Raw genomic sequence first — 23,722 nt, 5'->3', positions numbered from 1 at the left:
ATGAGGTGAACGCATTGCACCCGCACTGAATCCGGACCCATTCATTTCTATGGGGCTGTGCACATGAGCGGTGATTTTCACGCATCACTTGTGCGTTGTGTGAAAATCGCAGCATGCTCTATATTCTGCGTTTTTCACGCAACGCAGGCCCCATAGAAGTGAAGGGGGCTGCGTGAAAATTGCAAGCATCCGCAAGCAAGTGCGGATGCGGTGCGATTTTCACGCATGGTTGCTAGGAGATGATCGGGATGGGGACCCGATCTTTATTATTTTCCCTTCTAGCATGGTTATAAGGGAAAATAATAGCATTCTGAATACAGAATGCATAGTACAATAGGGGTTAAAAAATAATTAACAAATTATTTAACTCAAAGAAAAAATGTGGGGGATTGTGTGGCTGTCATGGCCCATGAACAGGTAGGAACTAGTGTTAGGGACCACTCAATAGAGGCGACCTTGACGTGGTGAGTGGCTTATTACGCTTTGGCCAAAATGTACACCAATGTCTCATCCAGCATGGAGGCAGGGCAGAATGCTGGATGCAGAGTGCTATTGCATTTGTATTTTCAAAATTATTTAACTCACCTCATCCATTTGTTCGCGCAGCCCGGCTTCTCTTCTGTCTTCTTCCATGAGGAAATGGAGCTTTGGTGATGTCACTGCGCTCATCACATGGTCCATCACATGATCCATCACCATGTGATGAGCGCAAAGGTCCTTTTCCTCAAAGAAGAAGAAAGAAGAGAAGCCGGGCTGTGCGAACAAGTGGATGAGGTGAGTTAAATAATTTTTTATTATTTTTTAACCCCTCCATCACTAATTTACTATGCATTCTCTATTAAGAATGCTATTATTTTCCCTTATAACCATGTTATAAGGGAAAATAATAAAATCTACACAACACCGAACCCAAGCCCGAACTTCTGTGAAGATGTCCGGGTTCGGGTCTAGGTACCAAGCATGCAGATTTTTCTCACGCGCGTGCGGAAAAATCGTGCATTTTCCCGCGACGCACCCGCATCCTATCCGGCCCAAATCCGTGACGCCCATGTGAAAGGGGCCTAAGTCACAGAGGATTGTCTAGACCGGAGAGATTTGTAACACTGCGATACTTCTTAGATTCACTGACAGCAAACAGGTATTAAAAAGGGTTATGACCTGGAAAACAAAGACTTAGAAAGCTACAGAACTGTACACCACATTTAAGCTTAAATTACATTAGGGTGCGGCCCTACGGTCAAGTTTCCTGCCATTCAAGCTTCGAAAAATGCATCCTGCGTGGCTGTACCCTAATAAGGGACGCTTCACACGAGAGCATGCAGTCCAGAAATCACACTCCGCGTGTAAGCGTGATCCTCCATTCTGGACGCTGCTCGTCTTGCAGGAGCGCAGGGCATTACACTGATTTATAATGCTGTGTGCCTCTGCATGTTCTTCCTTCTACAGGATCATTCTGGATCTGGATATAACTCTGTCACTATGATTCTGTAGCAGTAAGGTCATGCAGAGACACAAAGTATTATAAATCAGTATAATCTCCTGCGCTCCTGCAAGACGAGCAGTGTCCAGAAAGGAGCGTGATTTCCACACAGCACACACTCTTGTGAAAGAGCCCTAAGAGTTAAACCAGTAGAAAAGATTGAACCTAATCCGACAACTCACCACCAGCGCTGGTTTCTGTGTACGCAGTTCCACACTGATTGTCTGCAGGACAGATCATGCTGGGACCGGAGCATGTCGCTTCTTCAGAATTACAATGTGTACACGAAAGAGCATAGCCTAAAGAGATGGTAAAGAAGGAGGACATTCATTACTTATTACACTGTTATTTGCCTGCACTTTTGTTCTGCAATGTACTGAGATCAGCGGCGTCTGAGAACGATCTGTTATAATATCTGATATCTGACACCACAAAACGGAGCAGATGTAAGAGATTACTGGGCATCGGGGGTTAATACTGAAAAAGAAAAGATTATAGTGTACATGTTAGTTTATACTATTACTTTACTTTTATATTATCGCTTTACTGTTACTTACTGTTGCCTTCCACTATTACTATACTTTTATATTATTTTGCCTTCCTCTGGATCAACGTGCAGGAAAACAGGCTGAACTGGATGGACAAATGTCTTTTTTCAGCCTTATAAACTATGTTATTATGTATTATTTCATATTATTAGCATTATATTACATAATATATACTATTTATATTAAACATATGCATGTAACTCAGGTCTTACAAGTTGCAACCTCTCTGGAAACTAGTTCTGTAATATGGATAGAGGTACTCATTCACCGGTACACCATTTTTGAACTTTTTGGTATGGTAAATTTAAAATGTATGGATGTGATGGCACACTCTCATCTGGTAACAGTGGAACAGTTGTTTGAATTTAAAAAAATAAATGTATTTAATTATATTCTTAACATAAAAACGGGAACTGTTTTGTATACTGGGGAGACTGTTCTATAGACTTGGTTTAAAGTGCTATATGCAAGCTGAGTACAGGAAAGTGCTGAGTATAAGCTGGGTACATATAGTGTAAGACACAAGCTGAGTACAGGAAAGTGCTGAGTATAAGCTGGGTACATATAGTGTAAGACACAAGCTGAGTGCAGGAAAGTGCTGAGTATAGGCTGGGTACATATAGTGTAAGACACAAGCTGAGTACAGGAAAGCGCTGAGTATAAGCTGGGTACATATAGAGTAAGACACAAGCTGAGTACAGGAAAGTGCTGAGTATAAGCTGGGTACATATAGAGTAAGACACAAGCTGAGGACAGGAAAGCGCTGAGTATAAGCTGGGTACATATAGTGTAAGACACAAGCTGAGTACAGGAAAGCGCTGAGTATAAGCTGGGTACATATAGTGTAAGACACAAGCTGAGTACATGAAAGTGCTGAGTATAAGCTGGGTACATATAGTGTAAGACACAAGCTGAGTACAGGAAAGTGCTGAGTATAAGCTGGGTACATATAGTGTAAGACACAAGCTGAGTACATAAAAGCGCTGAGTAAAGGCTGGGTATATATAGTGTAAGACACAAGCTTGGTGCAGGAAAGTGCTGAGTATAAGCTGCATATATATAGTGTAAGACACAAGCTGAGTACATGAAAGAGCTAAGTATAAGCTGGGTACATATAGAGTAAGACACAAGCTGAGGACAGGAAAGTGCTGAGTATAAGCTGCGCATATATAGTGTAAGACACAAGCTGAGGACAGGAAAGTGCTGAGTAAAAGCTGGGTACATATAGTGTAAGACACAAGCTGAGTACAGGAAAGTGCTGAGTATAAGCTGGGTACATATAGTGTTGGGCACAAGCTGAGTACAGGAAAGTGCTGAGTATAAGCTGGGTACATATAGTGTAAGACACAAGCTGAGTACATGAAAGTGCTGAGTATAAGCTGGTTATATATAGTGTAAGACACAAGCTGAGTGCAGGAAAGTGCTGAGTATAAGCTGCATATATATAGTGTAAGACACAAGCTGAGTACAGGAAAGAGCTGAGTATAAGCTGGGTACATATAGTGTAAGACACAAGCTGAGTACAGGAAAGCGCTGAGTATAAGCTGGGTACATACAGTGTAAGACACAAGCTGAGTACAGGAAAGTGCTGAGTATAAGCTGGGTACATATAGTGTAAGACACAAGCTGAGGACAGGAAAGTGCTGAGTATAAGCTAGGTACATATAGTGTAAGACACAAGCTGAGTGCAGGAAAGCGCTGAGTATAAGCTGGGTACATATAGTGTAAGACACAAGCTGAGTACAGGAAAGTGCTGAGTATAAGCTAGGTACGTATAGTGTAAGACACAAGCTGAGTACTTGAAAATGCTGAGTATAAGCTGGGTACATATAGTGTTGGACACAAGCTGAGTACAGGAAAGTGCTGAGTATAAGCTGGGTACATATAGTGTAAGACACAAGCTGAGTGCAGGCAAGTGCTGAGTGTAAGCTGGGTACATATATTGTAAGACACAAGCTGAGTACAGGAAAGTGCTGAGTATAAGCTGGGTACATATAGTGTAAGACACAAGCTGAGTACATGAAAGCGCTGAGTATAAGCTGGGTACATATAGTATTGGACACAAGCTGAGTACAGGAAAGTGCTGAGTATAAGCTGGGTACATATAGTGTAAGACACAAGCTGAGTACATGAAAGTGCTGAGTATAAGCTGGGCACATATAGTGTAAGACACAAGCTGAGTACAGGAAAGTGCTGAGTATAAGCTGGGTACATATAGTGTAATACGCAAGCTGAGGACAGGAAAGTGCTGAGTTTAAGCTGGGCACATATAGTGTAAGACACAAGCTGAGTGCAGGAAAGTGCTGAGTATAAGCTGGGCACATATAGTGTAAGACACAAGCTGAGTACAGGAAAGCGCTGAGTATAAGCTGGGTACATATAGTGTAAGACACAAGCTGAGTACAGGAAAGCGCTGAGTATAAGCTGGGTACATATAGAGTAAGACACAAGCTGAGGACAGGAAAGTGCTGAGTATAAGCTGCGCATATATAATGTAAGACACAAGCTGAGTACAGGAAAGTGCTGAGTATAAGCTAGGTACATATAGTGTAAGACACAAGCTGAGTACATGAAAGCTCTGAGTTTCATGTTCCACTCTTTGGAGATTCGGATGCTGTCAGATCTGTAGACAGTTCTCCTTACTGCAGCAGGAAATTGCATTTTTGAAAGCTGAAATATTTAAATTATCTGTTAAACAAACTCCAGCTAGGACTGCTGCAATGCCACTGCCACAGAGGACCCCCAGAAATGGCAGATGGGTTAATGTAGGTTCTGGAAGTCTTAGAGTGGTGGATAGAAGACATGTCCCACAGTCGGTGGTTCTCCATAATTCATTTGCAGCACTCTCAGAATGTAAGGACAACATGGATATGGACTCAAGCACAGAGGGTGAGAAACAATGGACTCCTATGTCTAATGTATGCAACAAAAAAGATAAAGTGAAGTCTCAAAGGATGCAGCTGTTGCTGGGTGATTCAATCATAAGAAGTGTGGAGCTTAAAGAAAATGGTTTTGTGAGATGTCTCTCTGGGGCTACTGCTAGAAGAGATAGAAGACGTATTATTAATATTGTTAAGCAAGCAAAGCAGGAAGGGGACGTGGATGTTCTTGTCCATCTAGGGACAAATGACCTGGCTTGCAATGAAGTGTCAGAGGTGAAAAAATCTTTTATCACACTTGGTAATGACGTACAGGATTTTGCATTCACCATTTAATTTTCTGAAGTTCTGCCTGTGCATAATGTTCAGAATGATAGGCAGAGGCGCATAAAGGAGTTCAACATATGGCTTGGTAAATGGTGTCAAGAGCAAGGATTTGGCTTTGTTTCTCATGATAGCTCTACTTGGAATAGAAAGGAACTGTACAAAAAAGATGGTTTGCATCTTTCTCTCAAAGGAACAAATGTACTTAGTGAACAACTCCAAGAATTTGCGGAAGAGTATTTAAACTAGGAAGGGGGGGCAAAAGAGTGAAAATAAAAGAGTCCAATTGCCCCCCGAAACAATGCCAGAACAGGTCAGAAGCACAGAGGTTAAGAAATGATAAGCTCAGAGTCCTGTCTACAAATGCTCGCAGTTTAGGTAAAAAAATCAATGAACTTGGGTCAATAATGGCATCTGAGAATGTAGATTTAGTGGCTGTTACGGAGACATGGTTTAATGAAAGAAATGACTGGGACATAACCATACCAGGGTACTCTTTATACAGAAGAGACAGAGAAGGCAAGAAAGGAGGAGGAGTGGCCCTGTATGTGAAAGATAGCATTAAATCTAACCTAATACAAGTTGGTGAGGCCAACATAGAGTCAGTTTGGGTTACGTTGCAGTTTGCTAACCATGCAGTAACTCGTGTAGGTGTGATATATAGACCATCTGGTCAAGTTAAAGAACTAGATGATCTACTAGTTGAAGAAATAGCTAAAATGACAATGAAAGGAGAAGTTATCATTATGGGAGATTTCAATCTTCCAGATATAAACTGGAAAACCAAAATAGCAAGTTCTACCAGGAGTACAGATATTCTAAATTCCCTACTGGGGTTATCTCTACAACAAGTGGTTGAGGAGCCAACCCGGAGGGAGGCCATTTTGGATTTGGTATTCACAAACGGGGATTCGGTATATGATGTCATTGTAGGCGAAACCTTGGGATCTAGTGATCACCAGTCAGTGTGGTTTAATATAAGAACTGTGAAAGAGTCCCACCACACAAAAACAAAAGTTTTAGATTTTAGAAAAACAGACTTTTCAAAAATGAAATTAGTCATAAATGAGTCCTTATCAGACTGGAACGGATTACATGGAGTCCAGGAGAAATGGGACTACTTAAAAGGTGCATTATTGAAGGCAACAGAAAATTGCATTAGACTTGTCAGTAAAAGCAAAAAAAGGAGGAGACCAATGTGGTACTCAGCAGAAGTGGCCCAAATCATTAAAAATAAAAAGCTAGCATTTTGTAATTATAAAAAAAACCAGAGCAATGAAGATAAGGAAATCTACAAGATTAGGCAGAGAGAGGCCAAGCAAGTTATAAGAACTTCTAAAGCGCAGGCAGAAGAAAAACTAGCTCAGTCTATGAAAAAAGGGGATAAGACATTCTTCAGATATATAAATGAAAAAAGGAAATTAAAACAAGGAATAACTAAATTAAAAACAAAGGACGGAAGGTATGTAGAAGAGAATAAAGGGCTAGCCGACTGCCTTAATGAATACTTCTGTTCAGTTTTTACAAAAGAAAAAGGAGAAGGACCTCCACTAGAAAGAATGACTATTAAATCGTTTGATGCATGTATCTTTACAGAGGAAGATGTTCTAAGTTTGCTGTCTAAGGTGAAGACGGATAAGTCACAGGGGCCTGATGAGATACACCCAAAATTATTAAAAGAGCTTAGTGGTGAGCTGGCAAAACCGTTAACAGATTTATTTAACCAATCATTAGTAACAGGAGTCGTCCCGGAAGATTGGAAATTGGCAAATGTCGTGCCCATTCACAAGAAAGGTAGTAGGGAGTAATCGAGCAACTATAGACCAGTGAGTCTGACATCAATAGTAGGCAAATTAATGGAAACCCTATTAAAGGATAGGATTGTGGAACATCTAAAATCCCATGGATTGCAAGATGAAAAACAACATGGGTTTACTTCAGGGAGATCATGTCAAACAAATCTTATAGATTTTTTTGACTGGGTGAATAAAATAATAGACGGTGGAGGTGCAGTAGACATTGCATATCTAGATTTTAGTAAGGCTTTTGACACTGTCCCACATAGAAGACTTATCAATAAACTGCAGTCATTGAGCATGGACTCCCATATTGTTGAGTGGATTAGGCAGTGGCTGAGTGACAGACAACAGAGGGTTGTAGTCAATGGAGAACATTCAAAACAAGGTAATGTTACCAGTGGGGTTCCACAGGGATCTGTACTGGGACCGATTTTGTTTAATATCTTCATAAGTGATATTGCAAAAGGCCTCGCTGGTAAGGTTTGTCTTTTTGCTGATGACACAAAGATATGTAACAGGGTTGATGTTCCTGGAGGAAAACGCCAAATGTAAAAGGATTTAGGAAAACTAGAAGAATGGTCAGAACTCTGGAAACTGAAATTTAATGTAGATAAGTGCAAGATAATGCACCTGGGGCGTAAGAACCCAAGGGCAGAATATAGAATATTTGACACAGTTCTGACCTCAGTATCTGAGGAAAGGGATTTAGGAGTAATTATTTCAGAAGACTTAAAGGTGGGAAGACAATGTAATAGAGCAGCACGAAATGCCAGCAGAATGCTTGGATGTATAGGGAGAGGTATAAGCAGTAGAAAGAGTGAAAAGCTTATGCCGCTGTACAGAACACTGGTGAGACCTCACTTGGAGTATTGTGCGCAGTACTGGAGGCCATATCTCCAGAAGGATATAGATACTCTAGAGAGAGTTCAGAGAAGAGCTACTAAACTAGTACATGGATTGCAGGATAAAACTTACCAGGAAAGGTTAAAGGACCTTAATATGTATAGCTTGGAAGAAAGAAGAGACAGAGGGGATATGATAGAAACTTTTAAATACATAAAGGGAATCAACTCGGTAAAGGAAGAGAGCATATTTAAAAGAAGAAAAACTACCACAAGAGGACACAGTTTTAAATTAGAGGGGCAAAGGTTTAAAAGTAATATTAGGAAGTATTACTTTACTGAGAGAGTAGTGGATGCATGGAATAGCCTTCCTGCAGAAGTGGTAGCTGCAAATACAGTGAAGGGGTTTAAGCATGCATGGGATAGGCATAAGGCCATCCTTCATATAAGATAGGGCCGGGGGCTATCCATAGTATTCAGTATATTGGGCAGACTAGATGGGCCAAATGGTTCTTATCTGCCGACACATTCTATGTTTCTATGTTTCTATGAGTATAAGCTGGGTATATATAGTGTAAGACACAAGCTGAGTGCAGGAAAGTGCTGAGTATAAGCTGCATATATATAGTGTAAGACACAAGCTGAGTACAGGAAAGAGCTGAGTATAAGCTAGGTACATATAGTGTAAGACACAAGCTGAGTACAGGAAAGTGCTGAGTATAAGCTGGGTACATATAGTGTAAGACACAAGCTGAGTACAGGAAAGTGCTGAGTATAAGCTGGGTACATATAGTGTAACACACAAGCTGAGTACATGAAAGCGCTGAGTATAAGCTGGGCATATATAGTGTAAGACACAAGCTGAGTGCAGAAAAGTGCTGAGTATAAGCTGCATATATATAGTGTAAGACACAAGCTGAGTACAGGAAAGCGCTGAGTATAAGCTGGGTACATACAGTGTAAGACACAAGCTGAGTACAGGAAAGTGCTGAGTATAAGCTGGGTACATATAGTGTAAGACACAAGCTGAGGACAGGAAAGTGCTGAGTATAAGCTAGGTACATATAGTGTAAGACACAACTGAGTGCAGGAAAGCGCTGAGTATAAGCTGGGTACATATAGTGTAAGACACAAGCTGAGTACAGGAAAGTGCTGAGTATAAGCTGGGTACATATAGTGTAAGACACAAGCTGAGTACATGAAAATGCTAAGTATAAGCTGGGTACATATAGTGTTGGACACAAGCTGAGTACAGGAAAGTGCTGAGTATAAGCTGGGTACATATAGTGTAAGACACAAGCTTAGTGCAGGCAAGTGCTGAGTATAAGCTGGGTACATATAGTGTAAGACACAAGCTGAGTACAGGAAAGTGCTGAGTATAAGCTGGGTACATATAGTGTAAGACACAAGCTGAGTACATGAAAGTGCTGAGTATAAGCTGGGCACATATAGTGTAAGACACAAGCTGAGTACAGGAAAGTGCTGAGTATAAGCTGGGTACATATAGTTTAATACGCAAGCTGAGGACAGGAAAGTGCTGAGTATAAGCTGGGCACATATAGTGTAAGACACAAGCTGAGTACAGGAAAGTGCTGAGTATAAGCTGGGCACATATAGTGTAAGACACAAGCTGAGTGCAGGAAAGTGCTGAGTATAAGCTGGGTACATATAGTGTAAGACACAATCTGAGTACATGAAAGCGCTGAGTATTAGCTGGGTATATATAGTGTAAGGCACAAGCTGAGTACAGGAAAGTGCTGAGTATAAGCTGGGTACATATAGTGTAAGACACAAGCTGAGTACAGGAAAGTGCTGAGTATAAGCTGGGCACATATAGTGTAAGACACAAGCTGAGTGCAGGAAAGTGCTGAGTATAAACTGGGTACATATAGAGTAAGACACAAGCTGAGTACAGGAAAGTGCTGAGTATTAGCTGGGTATATATAGTGTAAGGCACAAGCTGAGTACAGTAAAGTGCTGAGTATAAGCTGGGTACATATAGTGTAAGACACAAGCTGAGTACAGGAAAGTGCTGAGTATAAGCTGGGTACATATAGTGTAAGACACAAGCTGAGTGCAGGAAAGTGCTGAGTATAAGCTGCGTATATATAGTGTAAGACACAAGCTGAGTACAGGAAAGTGCTGAGTATAAGCAGGGTACATATAGTGTAAGACACAAGCTGAGGACAGTAAAGTGCTGAGTATAAGCTGGGCACATATAGTGTTGGACACAAGCTGAGTACAGGAAAGTGCTGAGTATAAGCTGGGTACATATAGTGTAAGACACAAGCTGAGTGCAGGAAAGTGCTGAGTATAAGCTGGGTACATATAGTGTAAGGCACAAGTTGAGTGCAGGAAAGCGCTGAGTATAAGCTGGGTACATATAGTGTTGGACACAAGCTGAGTGCAGGAAAGTGCTAAGGATAAGCTGGGTACATATAGTGTAAGACACAAGCTGAGTACAGGAAAGTGCTGAGTATAAGCTGGGTACATATAGTGTAAGACACAAGCTGAGTACATGAAAGTGCTGAGTATAAGCTGGGCACATATAGTGTAAGGCACAAGTTGAGTGCAGGAAAGTGCTGAGTATAAGCTGGGTACATATAGTGTAAGACACAAGCTGAGTGCAGGCAAGTGCTGAGTATAAGCTGGGTACATATAGTGTAAGACACAAGCTGAGTACAGGAAAGTGCTGAGTATAAGCTGGGTACATATAGTGTAAGACACAAGCTGAGTACATGAAAGTGCTGAGTATAAGCTGGGCACATATAGTGTAAGACACAAGCTGAGTACAGGAAAGTGCTGAGTATAAGCTGGGTACATATAGTTTAATACGCAAGCTGAGGACAGGAAAGTGCTGAGTATAAGCTGGGCACATATAGTGTAAGACACAAGCTGAGTACAGGAAAGTGCTGAGTATAAGCTGGGTACATATAGTGTAAGACACAAGCTGAGTACATGAAAATGCTAAGTATAAGCTGGGTACATATAGTGTTGGACACAAGCTGAGTACAGGAAAGTGCTGAGTATAAGCTGGGTACATATAGTGTAAGACACAAGCTGAGTGCAGGCAAGTGCTGAGTATAAGCTGGGTACATATAGTGTAAGACACAAGCTGAGTACAGGAAAGTGCTGAGTATAAGCTGGGTACATATAGTGTAAGACACAAGCTGAGTACATGAAAGTGCTGAGTATAAGCTGGGCACATATAGTGTAAGACACAAGCTGAGTACAGGAAAGTGCTGAGTATAAGCTGGGTACATATAGTTTAATACGCAAGCTGAGGACAGGAAAGTGCTGAGTATAAGCTGGGCACATATAGTGTAAGACACAAGCTGAGTACAGGAAAGTGCTGAGTATAAGCTGGGCACATATAGTGTAAGACACAAGCTGAGTGCAGGAAAGTGCTGAGTATAAGCTGGGTACATATAGTGTAAGACACAATCTGAGTACATGAAAGCGCTGAGTATTAGCTGGGTATATATAGTGTAAGGCACAAGCTGAGTACAGGAAAGTGCTGAGTATAAGCTGGGTACATATAGTGTAAGACACAAGCTGAGTACAGGAAAGTGCTGAGTATAAGCTGGGCACATATAGTGTAAGACACAAGCTGAGTGCAGGAAAGTGCTGAGTATAAACTGGGTACATATAGAGTAAGACACAAGCTGAGTACAGGAAAGTGCTGAGTATTAGCTGGGTATATATAGTGTAAGGCACAAGCTGAGTACAGTAAAGTGCTGAGTATAAGCTGGGTACATATAGTGTAAGACACAAGCTGAGTACAGGAAAGTGCTGAGTATAAGCTGGGTACATATAGTGTAAGACACAAGCTGAGTGCAGGAAAGTGCTGAGTATAAGCTGCGTATATATAGTGTAAGACACAAGCTGAGTACAGGAAAGTGCTGAGTATAAGCAGGGTACATATAGTGTAAGACACAAGCTGAGGACAGTAAAGTGCTGAGTATAAGCTGGGCACATATAGTGTTGGACACAAGCTGAGTACAGGAAAGTGCTGAGTATAAGCTGGGTACATATAGTGTAAGGCACAAGTTGAGTGCAGGAAAGCGCTGAGTATAAGCTGGGTACATATAGTGTTGGACACAAGCTGAGTGCAGGAAAGTGCTAAGGATAAGCTGGGTACATATAGTGTTAGACACAAGCTGAGTACAGGAAAGTGCTGAGTATAAGCTGGGTACATATAGTGTAAGGCACAAGCTGAGTACAGGAAAGTGCTGAGTATAAGCTGGGTACATATAGTGTAAGACACAAGCTGAGTACAGGAAAGTGCTGAGTATAAGCTGGGCACATATAGTGTAAGACACAAGCTGAGTGCAGGAAAGTGCTGAGTATAAACTGGGTACATATAGAGTAAGACACAAGCTGAGTACAGGAAAGTGCTGAGTATTAGCTGGGTATATATAGTGTAAGGCACAAGCTGAGTACAGTAAAGTGCTGAGTATAAGCTGGGTACATATAGTGTAAGACACAAGCTGAGTACAGTAAAGTGCTGAGTATAAGCTGGGTACATATAGTGTAAGACACAAGCTGAGTACAGGAAAGTGCTGAGTATAAGCTGGGTACATATAGTGTAAGACACAAGCTGAGTACAGGAAAGTGCTGAGTATAAATTGGGTACATATAGTGTAAGACACAAGCTAAGTACAGGAAAGTGCTGAGTATAAGCAGGGTACATATAGTGTAAGACACAAGCTGAGGACAGGAAAGTGCTGACTATAAGCTGGGCACATATAGTGTTGGACACAAGCTGAGTACAGGAAAGTGCTGAGTATAAGCTGGGTACATATAGTGTAAGACACAAGCTGAGTGCAGGAAAGTGCTGAGTATAAGCTGGGTACATATAGTGTAAGGCACAAGTTGAGTGCAGGAAAGCGCTGAGTATAAGCTGGGTACATATAGTGTTGGACACAAGCTGAGTGCAGGAAAGTGCTAAGGATAAGCTGGGTACATATAGTGTTAGACACAAGCTGAGTACAGGAAAGTGCTGAGTATAAGCTGGGTACATATAGTGTAAGGCACAAGCTGAGTACAGGAAAGTGCTGAGTATAAGCTGGGTACATATAGTGTAATGCACAAGCTGAGTGCAGGAAAGCGCTGAGTATAAGCTGGGTACATATAGTGTTGGACACAAGCTGAGTGTAGGAAAGTGCTAAGTATAAGCTGGGTACATATAGTGTTGGACACAAGCTGAGTACAGGAAAGTGCTGAGTATAAGCTGGGTACATATAGTGTTGGACACAAGCTGAGTACAGGAAAGTGCTGAGTATAAGCTGGGTACATATAGTGTAAGACACAAGCTGAGTACAGGAAAGTGCTGAGTATAAGCTGGGTACATATAGTGTAAGACACAAGCTGAGTACAGGAAAGCGCTGAGTATAAGCTGGGTACATATAGTGTAAGGCACAAGCTGAGTGCAGGAAAGTGCTGAGTATAAGCTGGGTACATATAGTGTTGGACACAAGCTGAGTGCAGGAAAGCGCTGAGTATAAGCTGGGTACATATAGTGTAAGACACAAGCTGAGTACAGGAAAGCGCTGAGTATAAGCTGGGCACATATAGTGTAAGACACAAGCTGAGTACAGGAAAGTGCTGAGTATAAGCTGGGTACATATAGTGTAACACACAAGCTGAGTACATGAAAGCGCTGAGTATAAGCTGGGCATATATAGTGTAAGACACAAGCTGAGTGCAGGAAAGTGCTGAGTATAAGCTGCATATATATAGTGTAAGACACAAGCTGAGTACAGGAAAGAGCTGATTATAAGCTGGGTACATATAGTGTAAGACACAAGCTGAGTACAGGAAAGTGCTGAGTATAAGCTGGGTACATACAGTGTAAGACACAAGCTGAGTACAGGAAAGTGCTGAGTATAAGCTGGGTACATATAGTGTAAGACACAAGCTGAGTGCAGGAAAGTGCTGAGTATAAGCTGCGTATATATAGTGTAAGACACAAGCTGAGTACAGGAAAGTGCTGAGTATAAGCAGGGTACATATAGTGTAAGACACAAGCTGAGGACAGTAAAGTGCTGAGTATAAGCTGGGCACATATAGTGTTGGACACAAGCTGAGTACAGGAAAGTGCTGAGTATAAGCTGGGTACATATAGTGTAAGACACAAGCTGAGTGCAGGAAAGTGCTGAGTATAAGCTGGGTACATATAGTGTAAGGCACAAGTTGAGTGCAGGAAAGCGCTGAGTATAAGCTGGGTACATATAGTGTTGGACACAAGCTGAGTGCAGGAAAGTGCTAAGGATAAGCTGGGTACATATAGTGTTAGACACAAGCTGAGTACAGGAAAGTGCTGAGTATAAGCTGGGTACATATAGTGTAAGGCACAAGCTGAGTACAGGAAAGTGCTGAGTATAAGCTGGGTACATATAGTGTAATGCACAAGCTGAGTGCAGGAAAGCGCTGAGTATAAGCTGGGTACATATAGTGTTGGACACAAGCTGAGTGCAGGAAAGTGCTAAGTATAAGCTGGGTACATATAGTGTTGGACACAAGCTGAGTACAGGAAAGTGCTGAGTATAAGCTGGGTACATATAGTATTGGACACAAGCTGAGTACAGGAAAGTGCTGAGTATAAGCTGGGTACATATAGTGTAAGACACAAGCTGAGTACAGGAAAGTGCTGAGTATAAGCTGGGTACATATAGTGTAAGACACAAGCTGAGTACAGGAAAGTGCTGAGTATAAGCTGGGTACATATAGTGTAAGACACAAGCTGAGTGCAGGCAAGTGCTGAGTATAAGCTGGGTACATATAGTGTAAGACACAAGCTGAGTACAGGAAAGTGCTGAGTATAAGCTGGGTACATACAGTGTAAGACACAAGCTGAGTACATGAAAGTGCTGAGTATAAGCTGGGCACATATAGTGTAAGACACAAGCTGAGTACAGGAAAGTGCTGAGTATAAGCTGGGTACATATAGTGTAACACACAAGCTGAGTACATGAAAGCGCTGAGTATAAGCTGGGCATATATAGTGTAAGACACAAGCTGAGTGCAGGAAAGTGCTGAGTATAAGCTGGGTACATATAGTGTAAGACACAAGCTGAGTGCAGGAAAGTGCTGAGTATAAGCTGGGTACATATAGTGTAAGGCACAAGTTGAGTGCAGGAAAGCGCTGAGTATAAGCTGGGTACATATAGTGTTGGACACAAGCTGAGTGCAGGAAAGTGCTAAGGATAAGCTGGGTACATATAGTGTTAGACACAAGCTGAGTACAGGAAAGTGCTGAGTATAAGCTGGGTACATATAGTGTAAGGCACAAGCTGAGTACAGGAAAGTGCTGAGTATAAGCTGGGTACATATAGTGTAAGACACAAGCTGAGTACAGGAAAGTGCTGAGTATAAGCTGGGCACATATAGTGTAAGACACAAGCTGAGTGCAGGAAAGTGCTGAGTATAAACTGGGTACATATAGAGTAAGACACAAGCTGAGTACAGGAAAGTGCTGAGTATTAGCTGGGTATATATAGTGTAAGGCACAAGCTGAGTACAGTAAAGTGCTGAGTATAAGCTGGGTACATATAGTGTAAGACACAAGCTGAGTACAGTAAAGTGCTGAGTATAAGCTGGGTACATATAGTGTAAGACACAAGCTGAGTACAGGAAAGTGCTGAGTATAAGCTGGGTACATATAGTGTAAGACACAAGCTGAGTACAGGAAAGTGCTGAGTATAAGCTGGGTACATATAGTGTAAGACACAAGCTGAGTACAGGAAAGTGCTGAGTATAAATTGGGTACATATAGTGTAAGACACAAGCTAAGTACAGGAAAGTGCTGAGTATAAGCAGGGTACATATAGTGTAAGACACAAGCTGAGGACAGGAAAGTGCTGAGTATAAGCTGGGCACATATAGTGTTGGACACAAGCTGAGTACAGGAAAGTGCTGAGTATAAGCTGGGTACATATAGTGTAAGACACAAGCTGAGTGCAGGAAAGTGCTGAGTATAAGCTGGGTACATATAGTGTAAGGCACAAGTTGAGTGCAGGAAAGCGCTGAGTATAAGCTGGGTACATATAGTGTTGGACACAAGCTGAGTGCAGGAAAGTGCTAAGGATAAGCTGGGTACATATAGTGTTAGACACAAGCTGAGTACAGGAAAGTGCTGAGTATAAGCTGGGTACATATAGTGTAAGGCACAAGCTGAGTACAGGAAAGTGCTGAGTATAAGCTGGGTACATATAGTGTAATGCACAAGCTGAGTGCAGGAAAGCGCTGAGTATAAGCTGGGTACATATAGTGTTGGACACAAGCTGAGTGCAGGAAAGTGCTAAGTATAAGCTGGGTACATATAGTGTTGGACACAAGCTGAGTACAGGAAAGTGCTGAGTATAAGCTGGGTACATATAGTGTTGGACACAAGCTGAGTGCAGGAAAGCGCTGAGTATAAGCTGGGTACATATAGTGTAAGACACAAGCTGAGTACAGGAAAGCGCTGAGTATAAGCTGGGCACATATAGTGTAAGACACAAGCTGAGTACAGGAAATTGCTGAGTATAAGCTGGGTACATATAGTGTAACACACAAGCTGAGTACATGAAAGCGCTGAGTATAAGCTGGGCATATATAGTGTAAGACACAAGCTGAGTGCAGGAAAGTGCTGAGTATAAGCTGCATATATATAGTGTAAGACACAAGCTGAGTACAGGAAAGTGCTGAGTATAAGCTGGGTACATATAGTGTAAGACACAAGCTGAGTACAGGAAAGTGCTGATTATAAGCTGGGTACATATAGTGTAAGACACAAGCTGAGTACAGGAAAGCGCTGAGTATAAGCTGGGTACATATATTGTAAGACACAAGCTGAGTACAGGAAAGTGCTGAGTATAAGCTGGGTACATACAGTGTAAGACACAAGCTGAGTACAGGAAAGTGCTGAGTATAAGCTGGGTACATATAGTGTAAGACACAAGCTGAGGACAGGAAAGTGCTGAGTATAAGCTGGGTACATATAGTGTAAGGCACAAGCTGAGTACAGGGAAGTGCTGAGTATAAGCTGGGTACATATAGTGTAATGCACAAGCTGAGTGCAGGAAAGCGCTGAGTATAAGCTGGGTACATATAGTGTTGGACACAAGCTGAGTGCAGGAAAGTGCTAAGTATAAGCTGGGTACATATAGTGTTGGACACAAGCTGAGTACAGGAAAGTGCTGAGTATAAGCTGGGTACATATAGTGTAAGACACAAGCTGAGTACAGGAAAGTGCTGAGTATAAGCTGGGTACATATAGTGTAAGACACAAGCTGAGTACAGGAAAGTGCTGAGTATAAGCTGGGTACATATAGTGTAAGACACAAGCTGAGTGCAGGCAAGTGCTGAGTATAAGCTGGGTACATATAGTGTAAGACACAAGCTGAGTACAGGAAAGTGCTGAGTATAAGCTGGGTACATATAGTGTAAGACACAAGCTGAGTACATGAAAGTGCTGAGTATAAGCTGGGCACATATAGTGTAAGACACAAGCTGAGTACAGGAAAGTGCTGAGTATAAGCTGGGTACATATAGTGTAAGACACAAGCTGAGTACAGGAAAGTGCTGAGTATAAATTGGGTACATATAGTGTAAGACACAAGCTGAGTACAGGAAAGTGCTGAGTATAAGCAGGGTACATATAGTGTAAGACACAAGCTAAGTACAGGAAAGTGCTGAGTATAAGCAGGGTACATATAGTGTAAGACACAAGCTGAGGACAGGAAAGTGCTGAGTATAAGCTGGGCACATATAGTGTTGGACACAAGCTGAGTACAGGAAAGTGCTGAGTATAAGCTGGGTACATATAGTGTAAGACACAAGCTGAGTGCAGGAAAGTGCTGAGTATAAGCTGGGTACATATAGTGTAAGGCACAAGTTGAGTGCAGGAAAGCGCTGAGTATAAGCTGGGTACATATAGTGTTGGACACAAGCTGAGTGCAGGAAAGTGCTAAGGATAAGCTGGGTACATATAGTGTTAGACACAAGCTGAGTACAGGAAAGTGCTGAGTATAAGCTGGGTACATATAGTGTAAGGCACAAGCTGAGTACAGGAAAGTGCTGAGTATAAGCTGGGTACATATAGTGTAATGCACAAGCTGAGTGCAGGAAAGCGCTGAGTATAAGCTGGGTACATATAGTGTTGGACACAAGCTGAGTGCAGGAAAGTGCTAAGTATAAGCTGGGTACATATAGTGTTGGACACAAGCTGAGTACAGGAAAGTGCTGAGTATAAGCTGGGTACATATAGTGTTGGACACAAGCTGAGTACAGGAAAGTGCTGAGTATAAGCTGGGTACATATAGTGTAAGACACAAGCTGAGTACAGGAAAGTGCTGAGTATAAGCTGGGTACATATAGTGTAAGACACAAGCTGAATACAGGAAAGCGCTGAGTATAAGCTGGGTACATATAGTGTAAGGCACAAGCTGAGTGCAGGAAAGTGCTGAGTATAAGCTGGGTACATATAGTGTTGGACACAAGCTGAGTGCAGGAAAGCGCTGAGTATAAGCTGGGTACATATAGTGTAAGACACAAGCTGAGTACAGGAAAGCGCTGAGTATAAGCTGGGCACATATAGTGTAAGACACAAGCTGAGTACAGGAAAGTGCTGATTATAAGCTGGGTACATATAGTGTAAGACACAAGCTGAGTACAGGAAAGCGCTGAGTATAAGCTGGGTACATATAGTGTAAGACACAAGCTGAGTACAGGAAAGTGCTGAGTATAAGCTGGGTACATACAGTGTAAGACACAAGCTGAGTACAGGAAAGTGCTGAGTATAAGCTGGGTACATATAGTGTAAGACACAAGCTGAGGACAGGAAAGTGCTGAGTATAAGCTGGGTACATATAGTGTAAGGCACAAGCTGAGTACAGGGAAGTGCTGAGTATAAGCTGGGTACATATAGTGTAATGCACAAGCTGAGTGCAGGAAAGCGCTGAGTATAAGCTGGGTACATATAGTGTTGGACACAAGCTGAGTGCAGGAAAGTGCTAAGTATAAGCTGGGTACATATAGTGTTGGACACAAGCTGAGTACAGAAAAGTGCTGGGTACATATAGTGTAAGACACAAGCTGAGTGCAGGAAAGTGCTGAGTATAAGCTGGGTACATATAGTGTTGGACACAAGCTGAGTACAGGAAAGTGCTGAGTATAAGCTGGGTACATATAGTGTTGGACACAAGCTGAGTACAGGAAAGTGCTGAGTATAAGCTGGGTACATATAGTGTAAGACACAAGCTGAGTACAGGAAAGTGCTGAGTATAAGCTGGGTACATATAGTGTAAGACACAAGCTGAGTACAGGAAAGCGCTGAGGATAAGCTGGGTACATATAGTGTAAGGCACAAGCTGAGTGCAGGAAAGTGCTGAGTATAAGCTGGGTACATATAGTGTTGGACACAAGCTGAGTGCAGGAAAGCGCTGAGTATAAGCTGGGTACATATAGTGTAAGACACAAGCTGAGTACAGGAAAGCGCTGAGTATAAGCTGGGTACATATAGTGTTGGACACAAGCTGAGTACAGGAAAGTGCTGAGTATAAGCTGGGTACATATAGTGTAAGACACAAGCTGAGTACATGAAAGCGCTGAGTATAAGCTGGGTACATATAGTGTAAGACACAAGCTGAGTACAGGAAAGCGCTGAGTATAAGCTGGGTACATACAGTGTCAGACACAAGCTGAGTACATGAAAGCGCTGAGTATAAGCTGGGTACATATAGTATAAGACACAAGCTGAGTACAGGAAAGCGCTGAGTATAAGCTGGGTACATATAGTGTTGGACACAAGCTGAGTACAGGAAAGTGCTGAGTATAAGCTAGGTACATATAGTGTAAGACACAAGCTGAGTACAGGAAAGTGCTGAGTATAAGCTGGGTACATATAGTGTAAGACACAAGCTGAGTACTTGAAAGCGCTGAGTATAAGCTGGGTACATATAGTGTAAGACACAAGCTGAGTGCAGGAAAGTGCTGAGTATAAGCTGGGTACATATAGTGTTGGGCACAAGCTGAGTACAGGAAAGTGCTGAGTATAAGCTGGGTACATATAGTGTTGGACACAAGCTGAGTACACAAAGATATTTGATATGAGCTGACTACATTAAGGTGCTAAATGCAGACTGAGTACAGGAAAGTGCTATGTGCAAATTGGGTAGACAGTCTTATATATTGGGGAGGCTGTCGTATAGACTAGGTTTAAAGTGCTATATGCAAGCTGAGTACAGGAAAGTGCTAAGTACAAGCTGCGTATATATAGGGTTGCATTGAAGCTGAGTACAAAAAGATGCTTGGTATGAGCTGAGTACAATAAAGTGCTATATGCAGACTGAGTACATGAAAGTGCTATGTGTGAGCTGAATACATGGAAGTGTTAAGTACAAGCTGGGTCCACAAAGATAATTGATGTGAACTGAGTACAACGAGTTATAAATTGCAAACTAAGTACATCAAAGTGCTATGTGCAAACTAGATGCATAAAAGGTATTATAAAAACAAATTCAATGTATGGGAACCACTGGTTGCGGTACACATAGATGTTCAGTGCAGATGCACTAAAATGGAGTCCAGAGAATAAATGGAAAATGATGAGGAACGTAAATGTCACATAGATTGAACGTTTGCTGTCGATACCAGAATGTTATGGTTTATCAATTGAAAGGAGTTCCAGTCCTGAAATTTCTCACTTTATACGGAGGGAACAATTACTCGAGCTCTGCTGGTTCTGTTGTAAATACAAACTACTAATTGGCGTGGTATTAAAAAGCAGCAGGTGCTCAACCCTATATGCAGTGGTGCATCTATACCGGGGGCAGATCCTGCACTTGTGGTCCGCTGCTAATGGCAATCCCCAGCAAAAATGCATACAATGGAGGATGCCGCAGCGGACCACAAGTACCACAATGGACATCCTACACAGGATAGCAAATGTGTGGATGTGATAAGCAGTATATTTAATATAACTAAAACAAAGATAGGCGCACTCTGCGGTCTTACTAAGCCCTCAAACTGGTGTTAAAATTGAGAGATTAGCCAACATGTCCTACGTGAGGACATGTCTGAGCCCGAGCACCACGCCAAGGTTTCTCAAGTAGCTCGGGACCTAACGCTAAACCTACCTGGGCCGTATGGGCAATACCAGGAGCCAGTGGGCGAATTACAGGAGCGCAAGGTCCGACTCAAAGCAATCTCCCAGTTACCTCCAGCATGTGACCATGCATACAATGGGAGGAGGCAGAGAGCTCTGAGCCCCACCCAAGACTGGCTGATATAGCCCGGGCCTCACATGTGCACCAGAATGCTGCCTGTGGATGGAAATAAAGGCACATTCAGACTAGGAGTTTCTACACCTCTACACCTCTACACACTGCTCGGGCTCAGACATGTCCTCACGTAGGACATGTTGGCTAATCTCTCAATTTTAACACCAGTTTGAGGGCTTAGTAAGACCGCAGAGTGCGCCTGTCTTTGTTTTTGTTATATTAAATGGTTCTGTTGTATGCAACATTTACATACCAATGTTATAACAGTTTTGAAACAGATACAGCCCTGCATATCTGCAACTGAATATTGAATTACCTACCAGCAATTAAACCATATAACATAGGTATGTAAATGTGGCATACAACAGAACCAGCAGAGCTCGAGTAATTGTTCCCTCCGTATAAAGTGAGAATTTTCACGACTGGAACTCCTTTCAATTGATAAACCATAACATTCTGGTATCGACAGCAAACGTTCAATCTATGTGACATTTACGTTCCTCATCATTTTTCATTTATTCTCTGGACTCCATTTTAGTGCACCTGCAACCGCAACCAATGGTTCCCATACATTGAATTTGTTTTTATAATACCTTTTATGCATCTAGTTTGCACATAGCACTTTGATGTACTTAGTTCGCAATTTATAACTCGTTGTACTCCGTTCACATCAATTATCGTTGTGGACCCAGCTTGTACTTAACCCTTCCATGTATTCAGCTCACACATAGCACTTTCATGTACTCAGTCTGCGTATAGCACTATATTGTACTCCGCTCATACCAAGTATGTATATGTACTCAGCTTGCATGCAACACTATATATACGCAGCTTATACTCAGCACTTTCCAACCTAGTCTATAGAACAGCCTCCCCAGTATACAAAACTGTTCCTGTTTGTATGTCAAGAATATAATTAAATACATTATTATTTTTAAAAAATTCAAACAACTATTCCACCGTTACCAGATGAGAGTGTGCCTTCACATCTATACATTTTAACTCTCTGAAAACTTACTTGTTGCTGCAAGAGCCGAGAGGAGGCAGAGAATTCCAAACAGGGAGCTCATGGTTCAGTTCATGAAGACAGGTCGTAATGTGAGATGAGGGAGCCTTGGTCGAGGGTCAATTTATTGCTTTTGGAGTGACATGGGAGGATCCTAAATTCCTAGAGTGGGAACCTGGAATATATACGACTTTCTCAGGCATGTCCAGGTGGGGCCTGGCTTACTTAATATTCAGGTCATGTCTCAGGGTCTATTTAGAGGGTCAAACACTGACTTATAGGATCGCTGCCTTACATCTGGTGGCATTAGAGGTAGAGCTTGTTAAGTGCTCATTTGCATCCATTTCTTCCTACCAAGGAACGAAACAAACTTGACCTCCTCTTACATTACTGTGGTTCTGTATAGCACCTTAGGTTTGTGGAGAAACGTTAAAGAGTCACTCTAATTTCACACAATGTAATTTCATTTAATTAAGGATACAGGAAATTTCTAAATAACTTCATTTGAAAAATCTGCCTGCATCCACCTGAAAAAGCTGTAGTCATGGCCACCAGGGGTCTCACTTACACCTAAGTTACAGTCCACTGTCTGTTGTCAGATAGAGATGGCCTTGCGGTTCGCCCGGCGGTCGATTCGCGGCAAACTTTGCTTGTTTGCGGTTCGCCAAACAGGTGAATATATGGCGATGTCCGCCGGCGCCATATTATTTTACATTGAGAAGAACTTTGACCCATGACACATCCATCAGGTGGTACAGGACAGCCAATTGAGACGTTTCAGCACATGGACGTACCCCCTACCTTATAAATAGACCTGATCTGGCCGCCATTTTACATTCAGTGTTTTGCCAGTGTAGGGAGAGGTTGCTGTGTGGAGCAGGGACAGACTGTTAGGGACACCAAACGCTAGCTAATAGGGCCACAAAAGTCCTTTTAAGGACTGGTATAGGTGTGCTATCGATAGGTGTGATACACAGAGGGGTGTAATATACTTATAATATACTTTCTAACATAGAAATGATATTATAGTGCATTTGTATTGTGCAGCAGTTGTGTGCGGTTCTGCTGCGATACTGCAGCTACACAGAGGGACAAACGCTATTGGAACAAATAATTTCTACTGGTGTGATTTACCAGTTGCCCCCCCCCCAAAAAAACTGATTAAAGCGGGGTGTTATATACCAATAATATACTTTCTATATAGTGCATTTGGGTAGTGCAGCATTTGTTTGCGGTTTAGCTGCTTTACCTCAGCTACAGATAGTGACAAACGGTATTGGAACAAATAATTTGGTGTGATTTACCAGTTGCCCCCCAAAAAAACTGATTGAGGCAGGGGTGTGATATACCTTCTTCCACAAATACTGCTCTTCAATAGGGACTTTTGTCACAGGGTCATTTTGAAAATGACAGGCAGAGGAAGAGGCAGGCCATTCCGCAGGGGTGGTTGGGGGTAGGGCAGGTGCACCAGGCCGGAGCCTACTTGGGAATTTGCAGAAGGTGCGTGCGATTAAGTCAAAGGACGCACCAGGCTTGGTTGAGTGGCTCACTCAGCCTTCCACTTCTGCACCCTCCTCAT

At 42.1% G+C, this 23,722-nt stretch overlaps 1 protein-coding gene across 3 annotated transcripts in view; it reads right to left on the bottom strand.

Moving 5' to 3' along the window:
• Positions 1-23,722, bottom strand: part of LOC120992292 (phospholipase A2 inhibitor 25 kDa subunit-like) — a 598,293-nt gene that overhangs the window by 69,618 nt on the left and 504,953 nt on the right. The window contains exons 1-2 of one of the 3 annotated variants that reach the window (XM_040421197.1): positions 22,156-22,265; positions 1,663-1,779 (exon numbers count right to left, since the gene is read on the bottom strand). The exons of 1 other annotated variant lie outside the window; for it this stretch is intronic. In XM_040421197.1, the coding sequence (XP_040277131.1) occupies positions 1,663-1,779; positions 22,156-22,207 (169 nt within the window). In that variant the 5' untranslated portion in view covers positions 22,208-22,265. Of the gene's footprint in view, positions 1-1,662; positions 1,780-22,155; positions 22,266-23,722 lie in introns of those variants that run through there. One more of the 3 variants, XM_040421206.1, reaches the window with a different exon arrangement.

Source organism: Bufo bufo, chromosome 1 (assembly GCF_905171765.1).
Source record: "Bufo bufo chromosome 1, aBufBuf1.1, whole genome shotgun sequence".
NCBI classification, from domain to species: domain Eukaryota; kingdom Metazoa; phylum Chordata; class Amphibia; order Anura; family Bufonidae; genus Bufo; species Bufo bufo.
Note: the sequence above shows the minus strand (reverse complement) of the source record. Positions and strands in the feature narration are given on the sequence as shown.